The 12,684-nt window shown below is 29.0% G+C and overlaps 1 protein-coding gene across 4 annotated transcripts in view; it reads left to right on the forward strand.

Annotated features, from left to right (window-relative positions):
* Positions 1-5,577: 5,577 nt before the first annotated feature.
* The window catches only part of LOC100213554 (uncharacterized), a 50,118-nt gene continuing 43,011 nt past the window's right edge, over positions 5,578-12,684 (forward strand). For 2 of the 4 annotated variants that reach the window (XM_065790706.1, XM_065790708.1), the window contains exon 1: positions 5,578-5,770. In XM_065790706.1, the coding sequence (XP_065646778.1) occupies positions 5,680-5,770 (91 nt within the window). In that variant the 5' untranslated portion in view covers positions 5,578-5,679. The remainder of the gene's footprint in view (positions 5,771-12,684) is intronic. The other 2 variants (XM_065790705.1, XM_065790707.1) reach the window with 1 other exon arrangement.

Consider the following 12,684-nt stretch of genomic DNA (forward strand, 5'->3'; position numbering starts at 1 on the left):
ATTCTCCTGAAACAAACTCTGGTAATCTAACAATTTCTATTTCAGACCACATGACCCAGTTCCTCTGTATTCCTGGTTTTACCCAAAAAAAAAATCTCTAAGAAGATAATTCAAAAAATTTAGTACTCACACTTTTACTGACACTACACGATGTATCTCGTATGTACTGGGAGTTCCAAATAAAAGATGAGGATATTAATAAATCAATGATAAGTTTTTTAAATACATTTGAAAAAGTTTTAGAGAAAAATGCTCCCTACAAAGTTTTAAAATAAAAGACGAACTAAACTTAAATCTAAACCATGAACAACCGCTGGTAATCTTAAATCCATCTTAACCAAAAATATCATTTATAAAAAGTTTATTAAATCAAACAATTTACTCTTTGAAAAATTTAAGTTTTATAGAAATAAAATAAGCAACTTACTTTAACAATCCAAAAAAAAAAATGTATTTTTTTTTTTTTTCAACAACAACCTAAACAGCATTAAGAGAACTCTGAAAGGAATAAAAAAAGTTTTTAACATCAAATCTACTACATACAATAAATCTTTCAACCCCAAAATAAAGGATAAAGTCATCTTTGATCCAACTATAGTTGCTAATATTTTTAAAAAATTACTGTGCCACTATCCAAGAGAATCTAACAAACAAAAAAAATGTCTCTTAATATGATTTTGGAAACTTTTTTCTTCGAGCCAGTGACTGAAGTTGAGGTGTCGAGCCTCAAAATAAATCTTTAAAACAAAAAGAGTCTGGGCCCAAACAGCCTTCCCCTATTTGTTCTTAAGCTGATTCAGGACATAATCTTGAAGCCACTTCCCATAATAATGAATAACTCATTTAATAATGGAATTTTCCCAGATGTCCTTAAGATAGCTAAAGTGACACCAATACATAAAAAAAAGTTCTTCTGGATTATTCTAATTATTGCCCGTCTTCTATTCTCTCAAATATAAGCAACTATTTGAGAAAGCTATGCTTAATAGACTCTACAACTTTCTGAAGAAATTTAAGTGTTTTTATAAAAATCAGTATGAGTTTAGAAGCAATCATTTAACAACTCATGCACAATTGATATAACTGAAAAAATTAGAACAACTTTTGACAACAAATTGATAGCATTTTGTATTTTTTTGATCTCCAAACCTTTTGAAAATCATTGATACAGTTGACCAATCTATTTGAATCAGAAAATTGGAACATAATGGTATCAGAGACACAACAGTCTAATGTTTTTTTTCTTATCTTCAAAATGGAACACAATTTGTTTCTATTAATGGGATGGAATCTGAATTAATAAAACAAACAAATGCAACCCCACAAGACTCTGTATTGAGACCATCGCTCTTCCTTATCTTTATTAATGATCTTAATACCTCTCTAAAATTTTCCACTGCTTACTATTTCGTTGATGACACCAATCTGCTTTTAATAAACAAAACTTAAAAAGATTAATAAAAATCTTTTTCCATGACTTAGCGAATCTAATCCAGTGGCTTCTTTTCAATAAATTATCACATAATTCCAAAAAACTGAAATCATTATCTTTAAATTAAGTCAAACAAAAATTAAAAAAATGCCTCAATTTCAGATTAAGTGGTCAAAAAATCATCTGAACTTTATTAAGTATCTTGGTATCAAAATTGTTTATAGTTTAAGTTTTGCATTCCATCTTCAACACTTAGCACTGAAACTGAGCAGGTCCAACGGTCTGTTAGCCAAAATTCGACATTATTTTAATCTCGAAACGCTCCTCATTATATATTAGGTTGTTTTTGAGTCTCATCTTGGATATGTTTGTCAAATATGGGAACAAACCCAGTCTCTACCTTTTATAAGATTATCTCACCTTCAAAGTAAAGACCTAAAAATAATCTATTTTCAGCATTTTAACTCCAACCCTAACATCCGCTACTACATATCAAAGATGCTTGAATTAAAGGATCTTGTTTAACGCTCCAACTGTTTGTTTGTTTGGAGACAGCACCATAAAACCTAACCTCCTCCATTTTATTGATTTTTTCACTTATAAAAAAAATACTTATTACCATCTTCAATCAGCAAAAAGCTTCAAATTACCTATACCTAAACATAGAACTGTTATTATTGCCACGAATCTATTAAATATCAGAGCATATGCACATGGAATAGTCTTCCCCCACAGTTAAAATCTCTTCCTACATTTTTCAAATTCAAAAACAGCCAATTTAATTTTTTATTGAATAAGTATTCTTCCTAATCCCTATGCTTCTCTACTACTAACTATCTATTATCAATTTTAACTTTACTCACTTAAATGCTGGTTTATTACAACTTTCTACTACTCTCCTCATTTCAATGCTGATTTATTACTACTAATACTTGCTCTTTTTTAATTTTTTCACAAGTTGATAATGTTTTTTATATCATTATTCCATTTCAAACTCTCACTATAATAAATATTGCCTCTCCGAAAATGTTTAAAAAATGCGTAAACACCATTGATTTTTTTCTGATTAAATTATATATTTAGATAATAGTAGATCTTAGCAAACTATATTATAGACTAGATAATATCTCATCAATTAAGCGAATAATATTTTGAATCTATAGCATAAATTCATTCGCACATCATCTTCTCATGGGTTGTTAAAGTAATTTTTGACTACTTCACAGAAAATGGGATTTATTTTATAAATTGTATTAAAAGAAATTGTATAAAAAGAAAAGGTTGATCTACTTCTAATAACGGTTAACAAAGTTTCTTTCTTCTAATCTACTTCTAATAACGGTTAACAAAGTTTCTTTCTAACTTTCAGTTTCTCTTTGACTTCTGGATGTTTGAAGCAGGTTTCCTCCATTCTAGCTTTTTTTAGTTCTTTAGTTTTTTTCTGTTGAGTTTGATCATACTTTTCCTTGGCCAGCTCTTTGTTTAGATAAGCTAGTTTCCTCTTTTTACTTTTCAAATCATCCTCTTCAGCTTCATCAATGAATCCACTTCTATTTCTTGTCTTTAGTATAGCAACTTCACAATTTAAAGCTGCAATCTCAGAATTGATACAATCTTGAGCCATTGTTCTTGGTTTTTTGTTTTTTTTAATGGTCGGCAAATTAGAAATTAATAGACTTTATTGATCATTAATAACAGATTGCTCAGTGGTGAACTCTACAAAATGCGAGGAGTTCTTGTCAAATTCAAGAGGATTATACATGGGGACTGACAGTTTTAGAGTATTGGCCCAAAATGACAACTGCTTGCTCTTGAGCTTCATTGCCTTTTCATTGAATAAACAGATTAGATATATTAACCTTGATTCAAGATCCTTATGCTCAAGATTCTCTTCTTTGAATGAATTCCATAGACTATAGATTTCTTTCTGAATACTAGGCTTCTTTTTATCGGGATAAGGATTTCCATACGAGACCATCAATAAGTTAAGCAATGCGGCTTTATTTATATTTGTATTATTGATTTATAAAAGTTGTTTACAACACAATAAAAATAATGATTTTGCTCCTGTCAGCGCAAGCTGTTTAAAATAATTTCTTCAAGCCGCTTGGAAACAATTAGCGTTTTGTATTTGTGTATTTGACTTTACGTGTTTGCATTGCATCACGTTTTACAGGCTGCTAAATAAGCAATTCGAGTTTTGTATTTGAAATTATGACAAATGACTTAATGTGTTTTCTTTGAAGCACATTTTATAATCGAATAACGTGTCGAATTTTATATACAAATAATTGATATTTGTAAACAATTAGATTTGCAGTCAAATGGTAATACAGTAATAAAACATTCGTAAAGTTCAAATTTATTTAACGTCTCTGGGAAACTTTTATTAAATTCTCCACAAAGCAAATATACTATTTCTATACCATATTGTAAATGTAAGTACCTTTAAAATCTGCTCGTATAAACTTATTTTTTTTTTCCTTTTAAATTGACATTATTTAAATTGACATTTATTTCATATTTATAGTCCAATTTAAATCGGACTATAAATATGAAAACGTCTGTACACTGCATCAAAAGAAATCATTACTTTGATGTCACTGGTAATATATTTCATTTCAATATATGTGATTACATACATATTTTACTTTGTTTCAGGATCGTAAGTAACGCATTACCTACTGTAAGTAATTTAAACTGAACATTTTTTAGTAATATAAAAAATTTACTTTAAAAAAAAAAAGAAATTCTTAATTAACTGTAAATGCAATTGAAAATTACTTCCTCCGTAAAATGAGACTTTTTTAAAAAAATAGGACATTGTTTCTTGAAAATAAGATTATCAATGTTGGAGAGAAGAAATAGATGTTCTGTGCATTTAACTAGACGTTTAAATAGACGATTAAAAATACACACTAAGGATTATAGAAAAAAAATTTTTAAATATAAAAAAAAAAAAGAAAAATAGGACTTTTTTTTATTAAGATTTTATTAACTCCCTCTGTCCGAAATACTGTTCCGATTTGCATTCAAAGTAAAAAATTATTCAAAAAAAAAAATTATGTTTAAATTTTTTTAATTTTTATATAAAATATATAATATTTTATACAATAAAAAATTAAAAAAGTTAACAACATAGTTTATTTTCAATAATTCTTGACGTTGAATTCAAATCGGAACAATATTTCAGAACGGAGGGAGTTAATAAAATCTTAATAAAAAAAAGTCCTATTTTTCTTTTTTTTTTTTTTTTTTTTTAAAAAAAAGATGAAATTTCTATGATCCTTAGTGTGTATTTTTAAATGCCAAGAAACTTCTATTTTATTTTAATTTTATTTTCAAGATTTGGACAAAAAACAATTTTCTAATTGCATAATGCACAATTTTTTTTTTTAGATAAATATAAAAGTGAGTTCGCAGTGTATATAAAATGCGTGCTATAAAGTTTTCACAGAATATAAAAATTCAAATGCAAGTAAACCTTTTACTGTATGACTTTACACCATTCATCCCCATACAATTAAAAAAAGCAGGTAAAGACAATTTCTCAGATGAAAAAAATATATATATTAGAAAAAAGATTTAATAAATTTAATCTCAAGTGATTATTGTTTAAATTTAACAAAAATCTTAAAATTTAATTTAAGTCTTAAAACTTCTTTTTTAAAATTTCATTAGATCTTTGCTGGCTGTTTGTAGCGGTTTTTATTTTAATTTAAAACTCTTTTTTTTGGTTTTACGATTTTCTTCGATTGGTAAAATAGAAATGCTTGATTGGTAAAATCATTTTATTTTCATCTCTATCAGTTTTCTTTTTTTTTCTTTTCTTTATATTTTTGGAGCTAATTTAAAGCTGTAAAGAAATCTTCATTAAGAAAAAATAAAATAAAAACTTGTTTATTTTTGGTTTAGTTGTTTTCAAATGACGGGAAACTTTTTGTTCGTTCAGTTTCTGAGTTTTGAAATGTTTATTAAAGTGTGACGAACTTTAAACTCCAAAGCATTCTAAAAAACATACGCTTTAAAAACATTTTTTGACCTAGATTGTTAACGATTTTTCTATTTTAATAAATAAGTCGAAAGCAAATTACTTTAGGGCAGGCTGTCGTAAACAACTGTGAGAGCTGCAATCTGCTCAAGAATATTTCGCGCATTAGCAGCATTTCCCTATTCACTCTGCGCTAGAAAATTAGTAAACGATAAAGCAAAGCTTTTTTATTAAAATAAAATATGGTAGAACCGCAATGATATTTATTGAACTTTGCGTTGCTTTAGCTCTTAGTATATTATCACATTGCAATGGGCATAAAAACGCTACTATTAATGAAACAGCTGGTGAGTTTTTTTTGATGCATTCCTTTTGCAACTATATAAAACTATACGTAACTATATTGAATAAAAAGTTTCTTTTTTTAATTTTTTTTTTTTTTCAGAAATGATTTTCTTTTTAAACCAGTTTAAAGTAGTTTTTTTTAGAAAAATATTAACTGTCTGGATGTAGAAAAAAATACGATTTATTTACGTTAATTAAAAAAAATACGACTGTTAATTACGAGAATTTAATTATTATCATTTTTAAGGCTGTTCGAAAGATTCAGATAACTATACATGTTAACCACATATTATGGGTATTAGGGTGTATTACCTAAGTTTGTCAAACTTGTAATTCTATATCTATAGATAATAGAATTACAAGTTTGACAATCTTAATAGTTTATAATACTTATATACTTATGGAAGACATTTTTATACTTGTAACTTATGGTAGACATTTAAATTTGAATAGCTCAAGCAAACGATTTTATCAAAACAATATATGCTTTTCATATTATAACAAAAAGATATCAATATTATTAGTTTTTAATCTTTATATATTATAATTCAATAAATCACACTAACTTACGCAGTTATATGTGCATGTATTACGCAGTTTAATGTGCATAAATTACGCAATTAAGTGTACATAAATCAACTAAGGGTTTTGATTATCCCAATATGTAGTCAAGATTATTGATCAAAAGTTAATTAATGTCCTAAATTTTATGCGTTGCATTTAATGATTGCTTTCACTAAATGCATATAAAGTATGATGTGGAAAGAGACAATATGCTTATGATCAACTTTTTCCATTTTTGTCAAAAAAGTATGCAACCTTTTAGTTGAAACAATATAAGATCAAAAAAAATCTACTTGAAACAATGTTTTAATGAAAAAGTAATGAGCAAAATCTAATAAACACCTTTAATACTCCTCAAGCTAAAAACATCTTTAATACCTAGTACTAAATATTTTGTTCTCAAAAATATGCTTAATAAACAAAGTATTACTCAGCAATATTTATCGTAAGCTATTTTATGCCTATTATTGTGAGCCTAGATATGCTTATAAGTGTTACGTTTTTAATTAAGCTTTCACGCGATGAATATCGGTATCGAATAATTAATTCAGACATTAGTTTAAAAATAGATGTTTATTTTTTAAATAACCTTCTTCAATCTTATCATGGTACTTAAACATATTTTTAACGAATGCAAAAAATTATATATGCGATTCCTGTATCTTTTTTCCTGACCAAAATATTGTTCTTATTTGATAATACTTATTCCACATATTGTGCGAATATTTAAAATCAATTATTCATACAATAAGTTGAAACTTTATCAGGGTTGGGGTATAGCGAAGTTCGCTTACTTTTTTTATAATACTTCATTACATTTTGAAGTACTTTTCATGTGACGAGTTAAGTTTACAACTCTTACTTGTACTTTTGTAAAACAAGTAAAACTTGTATACTGTACAAGTAAAACTTGTACAGTTTACAAGTTTTACTTGTACTTTTTTTTTACTTTTCAGAATTACTTTTTTACTTTGCAACGAGTGACTTTCAGAAAAAAAGTAAAAAAAGGTACTTAAACTTCATTCGTTCGAATGAATCGTATTACACACATAATTTCAAGAAACTGACACCAGTTCTGCTTGACTTTAGATTCTAGCCATGCATCAAGACGCAAGGCTGTGTATTGAACACATAAGATACCTAACTTAAGTACACAACGCAATAAGCAAGCTAACTGTCTGTTTGCAAAATTATTCAAAAACGTTTATAAAAAAAAATTGAGTTTGCTGTTTCTAATTATACGAGGAAAACTTAATTTACATGTCTGTGGAACTAACAGACTAACAACACTGGTCAACAAAAAAATACGTTTTGAATGCACTATGAATCTAAATAGCTTTTTCTAAACCAGTTTTTTGCGCTGATTTCAAATCTGTTTTCAGTTTACTTCCAGTACGTCTAGTTCTTGAGATAATTTGGAATTTTAATTTTGAGACATTCTGTACTTTATCCCTATACATAAACATTGATAAACATTCTATATTTCAAGCACCACTTATGTTTCTATACAAATAAGTCAAAGTCTCTGTGACTAGGTTTATTCGTAAACATTTATACACATTTAATAGTTTAAAGATTGTTAACTAAAGCATATAAATAACTTAAAATCTCTGTGAATATGACTTCCTTTTGTAGACTTTTTCTGGGTCATCTCGATAAAGCATCCAACAGTAGTCAGCTAACATGCTTTCATCACTTGAATATCTTGGTGGAATCGTTCACCTTGTTCATCATTCACAGCGCCCAAATTTTCAGGAAAATATGCCAAATGCGAATGCAGAAAATGCATTTTGCAATGAAATGCGACAGCCCACTTTTTGGAACGAATCGAGTAGCTTTTGAATAAAATTTTCACATTTATACAATTTGTGATTCCCTAAGAAGTTCTTACAAACCCATACAAACGGTTTCCACAGTGCAGTAGCACAAGGGGCCATCAATGGTGAAAAACCTAGATAAATTGTTGTTGCGCTTTCGAAAGTGGGATACTTTGACACCAACTGCTAACAAATTCTTTTCTTTCAGTCTTGACGCCAAAAGCTCAGCTTTTTCCTTGGGAAGGGATAAGTCTCTAACCAAATCATTTAGTTCACCTTGTGTGAAAACTTTGGGCTCTTCGCCGTCAATGTGTGGATCAAAGTCAATATCAGCCGCATCTTGACGTTTAACATCAACAACACATTCGTCTTCAACAGAGTCTAATCCATCAGCTGGTGGTACTGGAATAAGTAGGGTGCTGTCATGAGGAACAGGCCTCATAGCCGAATCCAAATTTGGGTACACAATTTGGTGCTTATTGTTTCGACAAAAATCCAGCAGTATTAACAGCGCAAAAATAGCAATTATTGTAATTTTCGTTCCCTGCACATCATCGGTATAGCAAATCGAACAGAAGACCTTCGTTTGTTGATCCAATCTCGTAATAAGCTGCAAAAACTATAACAAGTCACATGTGGTGCTCAAGTTTTATCTTGATCTCCCATAGGACAACCGAAATACAGCTTTTAAATTTTCGAGATTTCTGGAGTGATTTTCTTTTGCTGCCCTGACAATGTAAATTGCCCACAAATGCAGCAAAAAGCATCTGGTGAATTTTTACAATTTCTAGGCATTATATAAGTTAATTTTATTGAAATAATTACCCTGAAAATAAAGAAACATTAGTATATTTCACACTGAAACTATATATTAGTGCAAAAAACAAACATACATTGTTTCAAGATTCAGACGTGGTGGAGAAAAACTAAACATAGATTTGGAATCAGCGTGAAAAACTACATCTAGTAAGCCTAAAATTAAAGCTGGTGCAAATTCATTGTTGACCAGTGTAATTAATAAAGGAATCGATGTGATGAATGGCATTTGAGACAAGCCACTGTTTCGACAAGCTGAAGTAGTATTTATTGCGGAGTATGTCTTTATTTATGAAGTGTATCTGCAAAGCTTCTCTCTCAAACGTTAGATATCCTACAGTGTAAAACAAAGGTCTACATGGCATAACTGGTGCTAACTAAAATGACTTTAATAGAGAAAGTGCATTTCCTTCTTCGCAATAACTCAATGGTAAGATTGGACTGCAGATTCTATCTGTACATCATGAATACAAAAATAATTGCAGCAGCAAATGCCGGTCCAAAATTTAAGATAGATTGGATCAAAAGCAAAAACAATTTTAATTGCAAATTAATAAAAAAACTAATGATCTGGAAAAAATTAATAAGCTGATATTCCTGGAAAACAAGATTCAACAGCAGTAGTAGCTAGCTAAAAGAGTGAAAATGCAAGAACATATAATGAGTATGAAACAGCTATGCATAAAAATGAAGATAAATTCTTTCAATTTAGATTTTCAAATGACACTTGTCAGCGGCTGATGAAATTATTTCAACATATATTAATAGCACCATTTCATCACTTTATGACATACCCGGTTCTCTACTATAGCAGAATTTTTTTTTTTAAACGAAACACTGCTTTCCAAGCAAGTGCAGTCTGCGAACATTTATATAGTGTAGCAGAACAAGTGTTAATGTTAAACCACACTAGAATGGTAGATGAACATTTTGAACAGCAGCTGCTATTACAATATACAGCCTCTAAAGGTCCAGCATCAATTTATAAGATGATACTGTGGTACCCATGTTTAAAATACGGAACATGACCTAAACAAAAAAATAAACAAATGAAATTTCCAAAAAATCAAGCTAAATAATAAATCCTCATAATAAAGTATAAACCTGCAGTAAACAATAGTCAGTCTGTTGCATTAAACATACGATTGATTGATAGATTAAATATTTCAGGATTATTGAAAAACTTATTTATAGTATGTTAATATTAAAAATAAGTTTTTATATAATATAATAATATTATATAGCCTGAACTTAATATACTATTTTCTTAAAGTTAGAGAAACTTATGCCTAAAATTACTCAAAAGTAATGTTTTTTAAAATTTTTTAAACTTTTTTTTCATCAAGTTTATTTATTAAAAAAGTATAACTTTGTTGAAACTTGTTGACGAATAACTTTGTTGAAACTTGTTGATTAAAGGTGTTTTAAATCAAGTACTCAACTTACTAATTCAATCGGTGGTGTAACAAAAAGCTCGGGGGCGCTTGGGCAAAATACTTTGTAAGGCCTTACTTTTTTATACCTAAGTTTTGTTCATTAAACAGTAACTCTTAAGTTTGTAAGCTTTTGTCAACAAACAAACTCTCATATGAAACTCTATAAACTACGCCAATTTTTTTTTAATTTTTGTTTAAAATATAACATCATAACAAAGCCTTAACTCACACTGAAAATGTTTATTTTTAACCACAATAAAAGAAGAATATCATTTCTGAAGGAACATTTCATTCAGTAAATAAATTGGCACGTGGTTTTTTATTTGTAAAATCTCCAATGACTATTTTTTTTGTCTAAAAGCTTCCTTATTGCTAGTAAAGTTAATTCAAAAAGTCGACCTTGAGAAATCGTAGACCAAATTGTAAGTTGTAATGATCTTAAGTTTTGATAATGATTGCTCGCAAGATGCAACAGTCACTGTGTTATAAAGAAAACACGTGCAGTTGCTAATTCTGGCATTGAAGTTGCTAGTTTCACTTTAATTAGATGTTGTAAAACATCTCAAATAGTCTCAATTTTGCACAAGTTTTCATAAAATTCTTCCTGGTTTGATCGAACATCTTGTACGAGATTATCATTTACATAATTAGAGCATAATTTAACAAATTTAGTTGTTGCAAATTCCGTTTTAGTGTTTTAAAAATTTTTTAGGTGTTGGGGATGCAACAATATGAAAAATAAATAACCTGTTTGCGGCCATGGAAACGTGACTGCATTTGATGTATAACAGTGTCAATAATAGGATAAAAAACATTCATTGAAGTTAAAATTATGCATGAATTAATAGTAAGCTGAAGTTCTGCATGGGCCATTGAGAGTAAAATAATTGCACGAGAAAAATTTATTTGTTTGTTCTCAAGCTCGAGAGTGGCTTTATTAGTAGTAATCTTTGATCTATAATGAATTCAAACTTTCCAACAGCATTCCGAAGACCGAATACGTTGTCGCTCTCTGTCTTGCGTTGACTTTCCGGGTAATTTTTTGTAAGCACTTAAAGAATGTCAAAATACCTAATTTTTACTGCACGGAGTGCATCTAATCGAGAAAACCACCTTCTTTGAAATAATGTTTTCAACTTTAATGCCGTTATTAGCTGTGATGAGAAAGCCAGGTCTGAGTACCGTTTCAAAATGGATTATATAAAGTTGAAAAACTGGTTTAGTGTTCCGCAGAGCGTTATGGCTGTTATATTGACATCAATCACATCATTGATAACAAAGTTTAAGTTACGAGAAGAGCAATGCATGCATGGCACTGGTGCAGTAGCAATTAAATCTCTAAATTTAATCCGAATGAAATCTCCACGTTATGGCTGTTATATTAGCTTTATTAATAACCAACCGGGTAATGAGAAGAGCAATATATCATCAAGTTATCTCAATCTCCAAATAGTTTTCGAACCCAACATTTTAAATAGGAAACCACTCAGTGTTTAACCAGGAAGTTCACGTTGCCTTCCTTATTGATTTCGCTTATCAGGCATACCTCGCACCTTTAGGTTCTGAACCAGAACTCTAACAACTGCGCCACGGCTTCTATTTTATGGCTAAAATTTTACCAGTTAACGGTTAGCGTTAACCGTTTACCACTTACCGTAAAAAACCACTAACCGTAAAAAACTTTTCCTACAATAAATTTAAAAACCACACCAAAGAAATGAAAAACAATAAGCAATTTGCTTACATTTAATTCTTTGAAAACAAACTTATAAGTTTGAAGTTTAACATTCTTATATACCAATTATTTAATAAACAGTTTGAATTGATCTACGTCTACTGCTTTATTACTAATAGGCCTAATGCAAACAAATGGTCTTGCGCCATTGTTGTCCTTAAATGTGGTTCAATTCTTTTCAATGTGCAAAAAGATCTTCTAACAATTGCCACGCTATCGGGTAATGTAGTGTAATGTGAAATATATTATTATGCTATTTTTGACTTATATTTTATCACTTATAAGTGATAAAACTTTATTTTAGTAAACAAAACCTATTAACTATTAAAATAGCTTAACGACCGTACTTTGCGTTCTAACGTTACGACATCATACTCATATACGATTTAATAAAGTTGTATATTATCTTATTGTTTATGAATTATTGTTTTAATATTTTAGATATAAATAAAAAAAAATTGCTCACTATAATAGTGGGCAATTTTATATTAAAGCGCGTTTTTCTAAAACGCGCATTTTTTCAAAATTAAAAGTCCATTTTTTCAAAA

Source organism: Hydra vulgaris, chromosome 02 (genome assembly GCF_038396675.1).
Source record: "Hydra vulgaris chromosome 02, alternate assembly HydraT2T_AEP".
Lineage (NCBI taxonomy): Eukaryota > Metazoa > Cnidaria > Hydrozoa > Anthoathecata > Hydridae > Hydra > Hydra vulgaris.